Source organism: Paramisgurnus dabryanus, chromosome 6 (assembly GCF_030506205.2).
Source record: "Paramisgurnus dabryanus chromosome 6, PD_genome_1.1, whole genome shotgun sequence".
In the NCBI taxonomy this organism is placed as follows: domain Eukaryota; kingdom Metazoa; phylum Chordata; class Actinopteri; order Cypriniformes; family Cobitidae; genus Paramisgurnus; species Paramisgurnus dabryanus.
This window is the reverse complement of record NC_133342.1, coordinates 19,061,382-19,076,929: the sequence shown is the minus strand read 5'-3', so window position 1 is coordinate 19,076,929 and position 15,548 is coordinate 19,061,382. Positions and strand designations below refer to the sequence as shown.

Genomic DNA, 15,548 nt, shown 5'->3' with positions numbered 1-15,548 from the left:
TACTGTGAAAATAAAACCTTAACATCCCAATTAAATCAAAACGGACAATTCTTAGTTTTTTATGTAATATTGCAGTGTTTATTATAAACAATTTATCTGTGCAAGTCATTTTTTTATTTTAATTCTTCTGTCCTCATAAACTTTATTCAAAATCTGAAAATGTACTTCTGGAGATTATTCTCTGATGATGTCAGCTACAGCTTGGGCGGGAGCATCTATTAGCCCCGCCCCGCCAACTGTCAGTCTGATGTCAGTTCAATTTCTGAATGAAAAGACTACTTTTCAATATCAAATCAGAGCAGAGTGGCAAAACACAAGACACGCCCACTATTTTCCTCACGTGATATTCTGTTTCACTCAGAAATACGTCACAGCACGGAAGTCGAACGCGACTTCCGGTTCAAGGGTACTTAAATATCTTTCATATTGAGTAAGGCCATGTCACTGACTGAAATTAAAGTGAAATTTATGACTAAAAATTTAACTTTGATGCTCTTAAATTATGACACTTAAGCATGGATTTCACAGACAGGTTCACAAAATACAAGTAAAAACATTTTGTACAACAAATTTCTGAAATGCAAATTTAATGATTAAAAAAGGACAGTTTTTGTAATGCTGAATAACAGCCATACCTTAAGGAAAGACAAGTCATGTTTCTCTGTCAGGTACGTGATCTCCAGGTTTTCCAGTATCACTGTGCAGTTGCTGTACATCTTCACTAAAATCTGGTAGTGATCATCCACTGTACCCAGAAGAGCCAGTTTGTTATTGGCTCCCTGACAAACTAAAATCACAGAAAAAAAGGAAAATGAGATTTACATTAAATACAGTTGCAACCTGAGACCTTCAAGGAGAAGTACAATAAAGATAAGGCTAAAATATAAATGTACATATATCATGGCAGTACCACTGCTGCTAGGAATATATGCAGTATAATAGTTTCCAAACACATACAGTCGCACTTCAACAAAGAACCCATACATTTAAATCTTTAATTTTAAAGGGACATTTCACTTTTTTTGAAAATATGCAAATTTTCCAGCTACAAAAATTTACGGTATGTTTTTTAACCATAAACCACACGATACACAAAATAACGTCGTTTTTAGCAATGAAATAGGTGCTCTTTAAAATGTATGCTTAATTGGCATGGCACAAATAATCTTAAAGCAACACTATGTAGTTTTTTTACCTTTAAATAATGTCTCTAAAATTTTTCTCAACTTTTAACTGGACAAATTGTACTGTTGCTGCAACCTGAGCAGCCTCCTAGCTGCTACAAGCACACTCTGAAAGTGGCGGTGAAGGGTAGGAAACACAGCCCCGCCCCTCCCCATTCCTGCAGAAGAGTGTCTGATACCAGGCACTGTTGCGCTTTTCAACCACATGGGGGAGCTGTAAGTCATTTTTACATGGAAACTACATAGTGTTGCTTTAAGGCATTTGTAACATTATGCCTAAATATTTTTTTACATTTAAAAATGACGAAATGCTGCAATAACATGCAATAAAGCAATCTTGATAAAAAATTAATAATGCACTAAATGGTTTTAATGGTATTATTTTTAAGCAATGTTGGGTAAATATTGGACAGAACACACCACTGTGTTAAAGTTGATGGTTGCATAACAATAACCCAACACTGGGTCATTTTTAACCCAGCACGTGTTCTGTCCAAAATGTACCCATTATGGGTTAAATATAATTGTTGCGATTGTAAATTTAGTTTAAATATGCTGAGATGCCAACAGGAAGATGTTGTGCACAAGCACATCTCAATTTTTATGGATCGGGTGTTCTGTCGAAGTCTGATTCCTATATGTTTCCCTTTAGTGCAATGTTTCTTATAGCGTTTTAATCACGTTACGTTTATTTTTTTAGATAGATAAAAAGTTTAAATGGCTTGTCTACTGATATGCATGTATGTAATGTATATGTATTGTTCTTTTTTGCTAAATCAAATATTTTTACAGTCTGAATCGCTAAAGTACATGTAAAAGCAATACTATCATGTATTATATATAATAGCGTTTATTAAATATTTCATAATTTTCCTGTTTTCTATTATTTCTTCCTTAATAAATTATAATTGTAACGTGATAAAAACGCTATAAGAAACACATGGAGGGAACAGACTTCGACAGAACACCGGACATCTTCTCTACTTATTTTCTATTCTAATTATTAAAAGATTTCCAGATGATTTCCTCGCTCCATTCTGTCCGTTTAAGAACTTATTGTAATCATAAACACCTACGTTTATCTTCAAATGATGTCTTCGACGATGGTATTCTATAAAAATGAAAGCCATCTTTTTTGGCATTCTTATTCTGACACTTAACAGCACAACCGGACATTTCTAGTGAGTTATCTTGCTCTTTTCGCTCGTGTCTAATTCATTTCCACTGTTTTTCTGCAACCGCATTGCGCGCGCAGCTTGCAGTGACGTAACTGTGACGTCTACTCGAAATTGGTCTATACAAGTCTGTTCTTTGAGATACAGCCATTGTTTGTTTAGTCGTAATGTTTTGTTTTCATCTACTGAAATACCTTTGTAAGGTAGAGACCTGTTTGTCTATTTAAAAAAAAGCTTTTGTGACCTTAAAAAAAATGTTTGGTAACAAAAGTATTAAGTTTTTAACATTCTCAACTTTATCTTTTTGACGGAGGCCTTCACACTTCTTACATTTCCGAACTCCGCCCTCATCCACCTCAAAGGTGCCAGCACTGCATGTCCTCACACATGCCCCGTGGTCAGTCACGACATAGTTGTCTGAGAGAGAAATGTCAAGGCACAAGTAAATCTACAGTCATAAACCACAACTAACAAAGGCAGCACAACAAAATCTGATGTTTAAGACAAATAACAGTATTCTGTCTTGGTTGCTCCAGTTTCTCAGATGTTACTCAGAAACTAGAGTTGAGAAATCTTATGATACAGCTAAGAATGATTCTCTGTATCTGGATTTAAATTTTAACCCGGTTCCCTGAAAACATTAATCTCAAAAATACAGAAATTCCTGAAGGGACACCTAACAATTTAAGGTTTAATATGTTTTAAGTTTACTGTTCCTATACAGTAGCTCAGTTGGTCGAGCGTTGCATAATGGATTCTATAGCTTGAATGCACTGCATGTTGTTTTTTGTGTTTTCTAGTAGAAATGTACATCCCAACTATAATGTCACAGTCGTTGTTATGTTGAGATTGGCATCTTCTTTAGTTTTCTTTTGCATACACAAGGTTTACATTAGACAGAGGAAACATTAGTGTTTGAGGCTCACGATATGTCATCATTACCATGTACAGAACTCTCATTATTCATCTATGCCTAGGTAAATACAGTTTTACATTCTATGGCACAATTAATAACATAAAAAAATTACTTTCAGTATAGCCAAAGACAATATTTGAAAAGTTCAATAAGAAAGATCTTTACAAACACCTACTTGTTTGACAGTATCGAGGGCCTGGAGCCCAACAGGAACCATTACAGCTCGGGTCACACTTCATACCTGTAAGAAGTGAGATGCCACTCTGTTAGTACTTACTACTAAGTAAACTGGTTTAATAAGCACTAATGAATATGAGCACAAGTGAAAAACAGGCTGTTAAAGGACATACAGCGTCTATCATTACTGGGTACTGGCAGTTGATTTATAGGAAGACTCTTCATGTTGAGAATGTCAGTCCACTTGATGGTCTCCACGTTACATAAATGACTGTTACTGGCAAATTTTACTCCACCCTTCAGTATTTCTAAAATAAAACACAATGTTTGTTTTATTAAAAGTGTGTTCTTAAATGGACAAATACTGTATGCATGGAAAAGCTTGCATGGAGAACAGGTCAAAAATAATACATATTACTTTCAATATATAAATATACATCATTACTGAGCATTAGTAGTAACAAGGTATATTAGTTAGGGAAATATTATATATAATCATATACCAGATAAGCTAGTCATAGGCAATTGGTTTACGCCTTGTCCAGTGCTCTGGTTGAAATTTAATAGGACAGCTAGCGCGTATTTGTCCTCATAAAGGGTGTGGCCATGGATAATGCGAAGGTTCTCAAGAGGGATGCTGGGAGCTGTGTTGACAGCTATTAGAACATAGCCACCAACTTCTTGAATGCTCTAAATCAGAAAAACAGCAAATACAATAAAACATAAACATTATATAATGTTAAAACATCGGTCAAGAGATACAGATAACAGATTAACAGGGAACCAATGTGACCCTGCCTGTGAAAACTCAGCTTAAGTCATTTTTGTGTTTTAATGTTTACCACATAAAATCATCCTACTGTAGATAATGTAAAGAACATCCTGTGAAAATATAACCTTAACGTCCCCATGAAATCAAAATGGACAATTCTTATTTTTTATGTAATATTGCAGTGTTTATTATAAACAATATATCTGTGCAAGTCATTTGTTTTACCTTAATTCTCATAAACTTTATTCAAAATCTGAAAATGTACTTCTGGAGATTATTCTCGGATGACGTCAGCTAGCCAGCTTGAGCGGGATCATCTATTAGCCCCGCCCCCACCAACTGTCAGTCTGATGCCAGTTCCATTTCTGAATGAAACGCCTACTTTTCTATATCAAATCAAAGCAGAGTGGAAAAACACAAGGCACGCCCACTATTTTCCTCACGTGATATTCTGTTTCACTCGGAAATACGTCACAGTACGGAAGTAAAGTCAAACGCAACTTCCGGTACAAGGGGACTTTAATATTTTTCATATTGAGTAAGGCCATGTCACTGACTGAAATTAAAGTGAAATTTTTTACTAAAATTAAACTTTGATGCTCTGATTAGATTATGACACTTAAGCATGGATTTCACAGACAGGGTCACAAAATAAAGTAAAAATAAAATTGTGGTAAAACATTTCGTACAACAAATTTCTATAATTCAACTTTAATGATTAAAAAATGACAGTTTTTGTAATGCTGAATAACAGTCATACCTTAAGGAAAGACAAGTCATGTTTCTCTGTCAGGTACGTGATCTCCAGGTTTTCCAGTATCACTGTGCAGTTGCTGTACATATTCACTAAAATCTGGTAGTGATCATCCACCGTACCCAGAAGAGCCAGTTTGTTATTGGCTCCCTGACAAGCTAAAATCACAGAAAAAAGGAAAATTAGATTTACATCAGTTCCAACCTCAGACCTTCAAGGAGAAGTACAATAAAGATAAGGCTAAAATATAAATGTACATAAATCATGGCAGTACCACTGCTGCTAGGAATATATGCAGTACAATAGTTTCCAAACACATACAGTCGCACTTCAACAAAGAACCCATACATTTAAATCTTTAATTTTAAAGGGACATTTCACTTTTTTTGAAAATATGCTAATTTTCCAGCTAAAAAATGTACGGTATGTTTTTTAACCATAAACCACACGATACACAAAATACACAAAATAACGTCGTTTTAGCAATGAAATAGGTGCTCTTTAAAATGTATGCTTATTTGGTACGGCACAAATAATCTTAAGGCATTTGCAACATTATGCCTAAATATTTTATTTTAAAAATGACGAAATGCAGCAATAACGTGCAATAAAGCAATCTTGATAAAAAGGAATAATGCACTAAATGGTTTTAATGGTATTATTTTTAAGCCATGTTGGGTAAATATTGGACAGAACACACCACTGTGTTAAAGTTGATGGTTGCATAACAATAACCCAACACTGGGTCATTTTTAACCCAGCACGTGTTCTGTCCAATATGTACCCATTATGGGTAAAATATAATTGTTGCAATTGTAAATTTAGTTAAATATGCTGAGATGCCAACAGGAAGATGTTGTGCACAAGCACATCTCAATTCTCACAAAGATGCATTCTCTGTCCTTCCGTGTTTGTTCTTCCTAGGTTTCCTGGCATTACCGGTTGCAATACAAGTCTGTTCTTTGAGATACAGCCATTGTTTGTTTAGTCGTAATGTTTTGTTTTCATCTACTGAAATACCTTTGTAAGGTAGAGACCTGTTTGTCTATTTAAAAAAAGCTTTTGTGACCTTAAAAAAATGTTTGGTAACAAAAGTATTAAGTTTTTAACATTCTCAACTTTACCTTTTTGACGGAGGCCTTCACGCTTCTTACATTTCCGAACTCCGCCCTCATCCACTTCAAAGGTGCCAGCACTGCATGTCCTCACACATGCCCCGTGGTCAGTCACTGCATAGTTGTCTGAGAGAGAAATGTCAAGGCACAAGTAAATCTACAGTCATAAACCACAACTAACAAAGGCAGCACAACAAAATCTGATGTTTAAGACAAATTACAGTATTCTGTCTTGGTTGCTCCAGTTTCTCAGATGTTACTCAGAAACTAGAGTTGAGTAATCTTATGATACAGCTAAGAATGATTCTCTGTATCTGGAATTACATTTTAACTCTGTTCCTTGAAAAAATTAATCTTGAAAATACAGAAATTCCAGAAGGGACACCTAACAACTTTAGGTTTAATATGTTTTAGGTTTACTGTTCCCATACAGTAGCTCAGTTGGTCGAGCGTTGCGTAAAGTCTGTGGGTTTGATACTGATCATAATAATCTATAGCTTGAATGCACTGCATGTTGTTTTTTGTGTTTTCTAGTAGAAATGTAGAACTTACAGTAGTTAGCATCTAATACAAAGGAAACCATAACTTATTAATCTTGACATAATACAGTACAGTCTGACTTTTTAGGTATTATGGTTGGCCTTACGTGGGCATTTCTCGATACACCTTGCACCAAAGCTATATTTCCCATTAGGGTTTGGAGTGATCTGGTGGGTATTAGGATCGTATAGCATCAGCCGTGGACATGCATCCTTACACGTCCCATCATCCTGGAAGTCTTTACAGGCCTGCAAACCACAAGCACACAAACAAAATATCTCATGAGTGCACTACTCCAATAGAGATTTCATTGCCCTTCGGGTTAGCTGTGCAGTTCATCGGCAATACTGTAAATGTCTCCCTGTAATATTATAGACATGCCTTATATGCTGCACATGCTTTAGAGTGGTGTCTGTGTTATTTAAAGGAATAGTTCACCCAAACATGAAACTTATGGGAGGTTGACTGGTGTCACTAGTGGTCAGGGTTGTGTACAATTTAGATTTAAATAGGCATTATGCCCAGCTGCACTACATCCTGAACTTCAGCCAGCTCCTTGTTTCCTGTCTGCCATTATTGGACAAACTGATTAATCCAGGTGTGCCTGACCTCAGTAGTCACAAACAAACTGATTAATCCAGGTGTGCCTGACCTCGGTAGTCAAAACAACAACAATAATCTGACACACCTGGATTAATCAGTTTGTCCAATAATGGAAGACAGGAAACAAGGAGCTGGCTGAAGATCAGGAAGTAGTGCAGCTGTGCATAAAGCCTATTGAAAAAGCTTTAAAATTTTAATCGAATACATTCATATAACTGTAATATGTGCACTTTCTAAGTGAGAAAAGTTTGCAAAGTTCAGCAAGACTAACACAGTCTCACCCCATGGCGTCAATATTTTTTTGACGAACTGGGGACTTCAATACTATTACGTCCGTTGCATTCTCTTTCCTATTTTCTTACCATTTTCGCGTCGGTTTAGGGTTAGATTACGCAAAATTAAACAGTGTACGTGAAATTAAACAGTTGTCACCTGGCGTTGGGGTTAGAGTTAGGTACGCGAAATTAAACAGTTGTCACCTGGCGTTGGGGTTAGAGTTAGGTACGCGAAATTAAACAGTTGTCACCTGGCGTTGGGGTTAGAGTTAGGTTTGGGAAGGGATGTCATTATGTAAATCTAACCCTAAACCGACGCGAAAATGGTAAGAAAATAGGAAAGAGAATGCAACGGACTTAATAGTATTGAAGTCCCCAGTTCGTCAAAAAAAGGTATACCCTCCGCGTCAACATATTGACGCATCGTCAAGTGTCGTCAAATATTGACGCCATGGGGTGAGACTGTGTTGGCAAGACAAACTTTTATTTACTTATGACAATGGTGTCAAGCATCACTTGACATGTGTGGTTTCTTACCAGACAGTTGGTTGGTTTGGGTCCAGTGCAGCCTGCAGCACAATGCTCATTACAGCAGTCATCAGGTTTAGGTCCCTTACATCTCCCAGAGCACTGCTCTGCACAGATCACTTTAGTCACTAGATAGAGAAAGACACCATTGTTTGCTTCAGATGGCAGACTGTTATGATTACGGCAACAACAGATGCCTTTACGATATTCAATATCATCATCAAAACAGCATTCTTCTGTGCGTTAAGTAGTGCTTATTCAGCAGTTATAGCACTGTATGTACTAAAGCACTGTTAAGGATCTTTTATTTCATGAAAAATTTTACGACATACAGTATTTGAAGTTAATCCCTGCTACAGGGTATTGTATATTGTGCAAGCTTTGATTAATGTGCAATGTGCGGCAGTGCAAAACACCTAATGCTGCGTTCACACCAGCTGAGGTAGAGGCGTCAAGCGCTAGTGATTTCAATATTAAGTCAATGTGAAGACATGTTGACGGGGGTCTGGAGGTCTCGTGACGTGAATGAGGCATTTAGCGCAGGGTGTTACACGCGATTCCGACTCATTGAAAAATGTGAACTTTGGTGGAAAAACGCGCCGTATTAACCAATCAGGAGCTTGCTCTAGTAGTTCCATGATTACAGGAAGCGAGCGGAGTCGCAGAAACCCCTCCCATGACGTGAATTTCCGCGTGAATGTCTCGGTGACTAGAATTTTATGCAAGGGTGTCACGGGTGAATAAAGCGAGTAAACTCAAAATGTTCAAGCGGCAAACTACACGCGGTAGATGCGAATTTGATGCCTCAGGCTGGTGTGAACCCACAGTAATGCTACGTACACACAAAACGCAGAGCATCGTGTTACTCGCTCTAGATTACTCACGGGATTTAACTTCGCGCCATGCAAATTTTTTGCTCGAGTTGAATATTTTTAACTTGGACGAAGACGCGTTTAAGGCGAATAGCGCGTGTTGTCGCGGCAAGCACACCGCCCACATTGCGTCATTCGCATCGCCCCACACTAGGACGCGTCTGAACGAGTCTTTGCATTGACTTTGTATGTAATCTACTTGCACAAATCGTTGAACTTGCTTCTCTTGTGAACCCACAGTAAGGATAATCCAGGATTATATTAACAAATTGTTAAAATAAAATAACTTACGTGTTTGACAGTGTTGGGGGCCTGGAGCCCAACAGGAACCATTACAGCTCGGCTCACACTTCATACCTGCGAGAGGTGAGATGCCACTCTCTTAGTACTTACTACTAAGTAAACTGGTTTAATAAGCACTAATGAATATGAGCACAAGTGAAAAACAGGCTGTTAAAGGACATACAGCGTCTATCATTACTGGGTACTGGCAGTTGATTTATAGGAAGACTCTTCATGTTGAGAATGTCAATCCATTTGATGGTCTCCACATTACATAAATGACTGTTACTGGCAAATTTTACTCCACCCTTCAGTATTTCTAAAATAAAACACAATTTTTGTATCATTAAAAGTGTGTTCTTAAATGGACAAATACTGTATGCATGGAAAAGCTTGCATGGAGAACAGGCCAAAAATAATACATATTACTTTCAATATATAAATATACATCATTACTGAGCATTAGTAGTAACAAGGTATATTAGTTAGGGAAATATTATATATAATCATATACCAGTTAAGCTAGTCAGAGGCAATTGGTTCACGCCTTGTCCAGTGCTCTGGTTGAAATTTAATAGGACAGCTAGTGCGTATTTGTCCTCATAAAGGGTGTGGCCACGGATAATGCGAAGGTTCTCAAGAGGGATGCTGGGTGCTGTGTTGACAGCTATTAGAACATAGCCACCAACTTCTTGAATGCTCTAAATCAGAAAAACACCAAATACAATGAAACATTATATAATGTTAAAACATCGGTCAAGAGATACAGATATCAGATTAACAGGGAACCAATGTGACCCTGCCTGTGAAAACTCAGCTAAAGTCATTTTTGTGTTTTAATGTTTTCTACATAAAATCATCATACTGTACATAATGTAAAGAACATCCTGTGAAAATATAACCTTAAAGCTCCACTGTGTAAGATCTACTCCCATCTAGCGGTGAAAGTCTATATGACAAGCAACTGAATATTACTTTCTAGCCCCACCCCATTCGGAACGCGTTTTAACTCGTACGGTGGCCCGGGCGTGTCATGCCAAGGTTAACATGGCTTCCAGTAGCTACAAAGCAAAAGCAATGAAAAAAAAATGAACAATTTGCAATGTCCTTTGCCTGTGATCCATCAAAGCACACAGATTTATGTTTAACATGAAAGAAGTCTGATTGTCATGATATGTCCGCTTAAAATCACATACAAAAAGCAACCATGACGGGTTTAAATGGACGCCAACTAATATTATGTCAGAGTACAATGCTTATGTTTTAAGTAAACGTTACATGTCCATGTATATGTAAGAGCTTTCTCTCATATTGGTGAAAAAAGATCGCGCAACTTTCACACGCTTGTAAAATGAAACGAAAGACGCGCAGATCAGACGCTTTTATCAATGAAGGCTAAAAATAGGGCTGTCACCGTGTGTTTGTGCTAGAGGTCAGAAAAGATGAAAAACATTTTTCTCAGTACCTCAGATTACATAAATGGGCGGAGAGACGGCGTGTGGCTGTTCGAACACATTAAACCACATGCATGTTTACACTAACAAGTGTTATGCATAATCATGCTAAAGTTAGCCAAGGAACTATAAAACTTCAAGTTTACAACATGGACTGTATAGATGTAAACGAATATGCTGAATTACCTGTGGAGAAGATATGAAGTGCAACTTCAATGTCCCTTGAGCCCCATCTTGGAAAACTAAATCCAATATTGACTTTGGTCTTGATGTTTTTCCTGTCGCGTTGTCGTTTAAAATCCCCGTTTCGCTTCCTTGGCGACTTGTTTTAATGTCCTCGAGAATATGTCTTCAACAGGCTTTCAAATCAAAGCATTAGATCGCAGGTTCATCACGGTGTGCGGCTGTTGTAAAATCCGAAGGATTCAGCTACGCAGGTCACAGGATGGATACGTCATCAAGCCTGGTTTATTTAAATCAACTGAGCATTACATTCGCAAGTCATACGCATATTACATCAATTTACAATTAACTAAGAATAATTGTCAGTTTTATAATTGTTAATATTCTGAAATAAGACTGTCTTGATGACGTATACCGCCTACACATGCAACCTCCGGAGGCTTCAGCTAGCGGCCAGCGTGAGTGTAGTCTGAAAGCGCGAAAGGCGGAGCTTGAATTTCAGGAATGTCCCTCGTCGGCGAATGTATTTCAAAGATGGAGGCACAACATGGATTCAGCCAGAGAGCGCTTCGACGGTATGCATTTTAAATAGCAGATTCTACACTTACGAGAATACTTTGATTAGTGGGGTGGAAGTAATTACACATGAATGAGCACATACTTTTGAAAGAAAACATGGGTTTTTGCTAAGAATTAACTCAAAAAAGTACACAGTGGAGCTTTAACGTCCCAATGAAATCAAAATGGACAATTCTTATTTTTTATGTAATATTGCAGTTATTATAAACAATATATCTCTGCAAGTCATTTGTTTTACCTTAATTCTGCTGCCCTCATAAACTTTATTCAAAATCTGAAAATGTACTTCTGGAGATTATTCTCGGATGACGTCAGCTAGACAGCTAGAGCATCTATTAGCCCCGCCCCCGCCAACTGTCAGTCTGATGTCAGTTCAATTTCTGAATGAAACGCCTACTTTTCTATATCAAATCAAAGCAGAGTGGAAAAACACAAGGCACGCCCACTATTTTCCTCACGTGATATTCTGTTTCACTCGGAAACCCGTCACAGTACGGAAGTAAGTCAAACGCAACTTCCGGTTCAAGGGGACTTTAATATTTTTCATATTGAGTAAGGCCATGTCACTGATTGAAATTAAAGTGAAATTTTTTACTAAAATTAAACTTTGATGCTCTGATTAGATTATGACACTTAAGCATGGATTTCACAAACAGGGTCACAAAATAAAGTAAAAACAAAATTGTGGTAAAAAATTTCGTACAATAAATTTCTATAATTCAACTTTAATGATTAAAAAATGACAGTTTTTGTAATGCTGAATAACAGTCCTACCTTAAGGAAAGACAAGTCATGTTTCTCTGTCAGGTACGTGATCTCCAGGTTTTCCAGTATCACTGTGCAGTTGCTGTACATCTTCACTAAAATCTGGTAGTGATCATCCACCGTACCCAGAAGAGCCAGTTTGTTATTGGCTCCCTGACAAACTAAAATCACAGAAAAAAAGGAAAATTAGATTTACATCAGTTCCAACCTCAGACCTTCAAGGAGAAGTACAATAAAGATAAGGCTAAAATATAAATGTACATAAATCATGGCAGGACAGTACCGCTGCAGCTAGGAATATAATAGTTTCCAAACACATACAGTCGCACTTCAACAAAGAACCCATACATTTAAATCTTTAATTTTAAAGGGACATTCCATTTTTGAAAATATGCTTATTTTCCAGCTCCCCTAGAGTTAAACATTTTTAACTTTTTGGAGTCCATTCAGCTGATCTCCGGGTCTGGCGCTACTACTTTTAGCATAGCTTAGCATAATCCATTGAATCTGATTAGTTGGGATTAGTTGAATCTGGGTTGCGCACGCGCCTGGGGTTGCGCACGCGCCTGGGGTTGCGCACGCGCCTGGGGTTGCGCACGCGCCTGGGGTTGCGCACGCGCCTGGGGTTGCGCACGCGCCTGGGGTTGCGCACGCGCCTGGGGTTGCGCACGCGCCTGGGGTTGCGCTGGCAGTGCAGATTCTGGCTGCGGCTAGGCAAAAGTGCCGCTCCTCCTCTTCTTCCTTCGAGGCCGTGGAGCAGAGAGTGGATGTAACGGTGCAACCAACTCGGAGAAGGACCCCCCGGATGAAGACTCCCAGGAGATCCTCCTCTCTCACTTCCCTCGAAGGGACACGGGTGGAGAGGGGCTCTCTGGAGCCGGAGGGGAAAGTTCTGGGTCGCCGAGCCCCAACATTCCCAAGATACGTCCCTCTGGGATAGATGAAAGTGGAAGGGGCTCGGCGGTTCTGGTCGAGTTCTGCCTTGAGTTAGTCCCAGGTCCATACAAGAGTGGATCTAACCAGGTAGTACCCGGTTCACACTCCAGGCGAAAGCTCTGACCTCTCCGTGCAAGATAGCGGTGCATGTCCGCTGGGTTCAGTTCTGGCACGTTCGTTCTGTCATGGTTTAAACAAGACACGAACCCAAGTGCAGACGTAGACGACAAAACTGGAATTTATTTAACAAAAACAGGAAAAACAAAACCCACGAGGGGGCAAAACAAAACAAGGTAGACACAACACTAAACTGACACTAAACTTAACATAAAACCAACAATAGACTTTTCAAAACATTTAATAGACTAGACTAAGATAACGCTATACTCACAGGGAAGGACACAGGAAATACAACAAGACGAACGTGCACAGAACAGCAGACACAAGGACAATAAATAGGGAGAACTAATGAGGGACACAGCTGAAATCAATGACGAGTAAGGGAGCGGGAAAAAGTGACACGAGAAGGGAAACACGTGGCTGGGTAAAAACATTTGATGCCACGTGTTCCCGCACAAAACATGGTACTGTCAGAACCCTGCCACAAAGACTATAATACAACCCATTAATTTAGTTTTGGTAAACCATTCTCTTCAAGCATGTGAAAAAATAGATAATTGAAATTTGGCTCCCCTTGTGAGGTCAGAAGGGGATAATACCGCCTCTTAATCTGCACTATCCAACCACACCACTGCCATTTAGTGCAGAGATCAGCTCATTTGCATTTTAAAGGACACACCTACAAAGTGGCATTTATAACATGTTAACATAAATTATCTATATGGTATATTGAGCTAAAAGTTCACATACGTACTCTGGGGACACCAAATACTTATCTGACATCTTAAAAAAAGTCTTGTGAAATGTCCCAGTAGAACAGTTTGTCCATTTAGGGCGACTGTAGAAACAATGGAAGTTGCCGCCATGTAAGGGGACCCGCGGTGTATATGGATAAAAACGTCTAATAATAACCATACAGTTTATTATGTAATGTCTTTACACACCACTGATGAGTTATGAATATTATATTGCTTTCTGTCAAGAGATCCTTCTAAAGGGTTACTGATAGTACCTTTAAAGGACATTTTGTTTAAGCAAAAATGTTGGTATTGTGTTGAGTTGTCATTTGATGTCAAATGTAAAAAACGATTCCACTGCACTATAATACAGCTTTCATACAAGTTAGTTAGTCATGCAGATGATGCAGGTGCAATGTCAGTGGCAGAAAGGCTTGAAATACTGTATAATTATAGGTCAACTGGTCAAAGTTGTTTCTAGTGTTTGTTGATAAGCTATATCAACTTTCAAGATAAACCCATGTTGACACAATTTAGGGAAGCTAGATTGATTGTTTTGCTTGTAATTCAAAAGTAATGTGTTACTGTAATGTATACCATTTTCGTTTATTTATAATTATTTTACTGGATGTTTGCACCTTTTTACGTTACGCAAGTGCAAACACATTTCTAGTAAATGAACTCCTTTGTCTCCAATGTCGGTTAAGTTGATGCAATCCTGAAGCAGCCAAATAATGAAATTACATAAACCACAACCTCATTAAAAACGGGGCGTGTATGAAACCCAGTACTCTTAAAGAAACTATGAAGTAGCCTAAGTGAAAGGTTGTAGGTTCAAACATAAGAAGAGCTGACCCAAGACTATCACAACTGCATATGTAAACAAAACCCCGAGCCTCTAATTTCTCAAAAGAACTTATCATAACAATGTTTACTTTGGATAAAAGACTCATTATTACAAATGTTCGTTCTCAATGGGACCGTGAGCAAAAACTTCCGCTCTTTTCCCACGCCGACTAAGGTTCATCTCTCTAAAAACATCTGCGACATTCCCATCACATATACACGAGATCACTCTGCAGTAGACAGCCGTGAAGCTAAAGGTTTAACCTTACACAACAATATCACCTTTCTTATCCGGCGCTGCACACAGGCTCCACGCAAGCAGTAAGGTAAAGCAGAATCCAATCTCAGTTGACCGAGCCATGTCTTGTGTTGTAAACCTTTCGATCTTCACTCCATAGTTATACGGGATCTCTTTCAGATGGCTTCGGGATGTTCACAGATCTGTTTCTCATCTGTTGGCTTCAAACTTTGACAGCTCCTCCTCCGCGCGCGCAGATCCCAGCAGTGAAACAGCAGCTGATAGAACGATGAAATCACTAACATTGCTTTTAAACAGATTAAGAAAGGGAAATTACAAGCGAGACCTTTTTAATGTCTTTTTTTTTCTCATAAGCAGTTACTTTTTTTTAAATATACATTTATCTCAGATTTTGTGCTTAAGACCCCGTGGTAATCTTAAAAGGATTTTATTTTTCACTTTTTCTATGTCTATGTCTAAGGCGATTTTTTTTTTGT

General features: G+C 38.3%; 1 protein-coding gene across 10 annotated transcripts in view; it reads right to left on the bottom strand.

Moving 5' to 3' along the window:
• Positions 1 to 15,284, bottom strand: part of egfra (epidermal growth factor receptor a (erythroblastic leukemia viral (v-erb-b) oncogene homolog, avian)) — a 94,578-nt gene extending 79,294 nt beyond the window's left edge. For 4 of the 10 annotated variants that reach the window (XM_065269903.2, XM_065269928.2, XM_065269922.2 and 1 more), the window contains exons 1-14: positions 15,096 to 15,284; positions 12,184 to 12,335; positions 9,708 to 9,894; positions 9,378 to 9,512; positions 9,203 to 9,268; positions 8,049 to 8,167; positions 6,740 to 6,881; positions 6,103 to 6,219; positions 4,985 to 5,136; positions 3,956 to 4,142; positions 3,626 to 3,760; positions 3,451 to 3,516; positions 2,690 to 2,776; positions 636 to 787 (exon numbers count right to left, since the gene is read on the bottom strand). In XM_065269903.2, coding sequence (XP_065125975.1) covers positions 636 to 787; positions 2,690 to 2,776; positions 3,451 to 3,516; positions 3,626 to 3,760; positions 3,956 to 4,142; positions 4,985 to 5,136; positions 6,103 to 6,219; positions 6,740 to 6,881; positions 8,049 to 8,167; positions 9,203 to 9,268; positions 9,378 to 9,512; positions 9,708 to 9,894; positions 12,184 to 12,335; positions 15,096 to 15,174 — 1,776 coding nt within the window. In that variant the 5' untranslated portion in view covers positions 15,175 to 15,284. The remainder of the gene's footprint in view (positions 1 to 635; positions 788 to 2,689; positions 2,777 to 3,450; positions 3,517 to 3,625; positions 3,761 to 3,955; positions 4,143 to 4,984; positions 5,137 to 6,102; positions 6,220 to 6,739; positions 6,882 to 8,048; positions 8,168 to 9,202; positions 9,269 to 9,377; positions 9,513 to 9,707; positions 9,895 to 12,183; positions 12,336 to 15,095) is intronic. The other 6 variants (XM_065269913.2, XM_065269934.2, XM_065269936.2 and 3 more) reach the window with 6 other exon arrangements.
• Between the last annotated feature and the right edge of the window lie 264 nt (positions 15,285 to 15,548).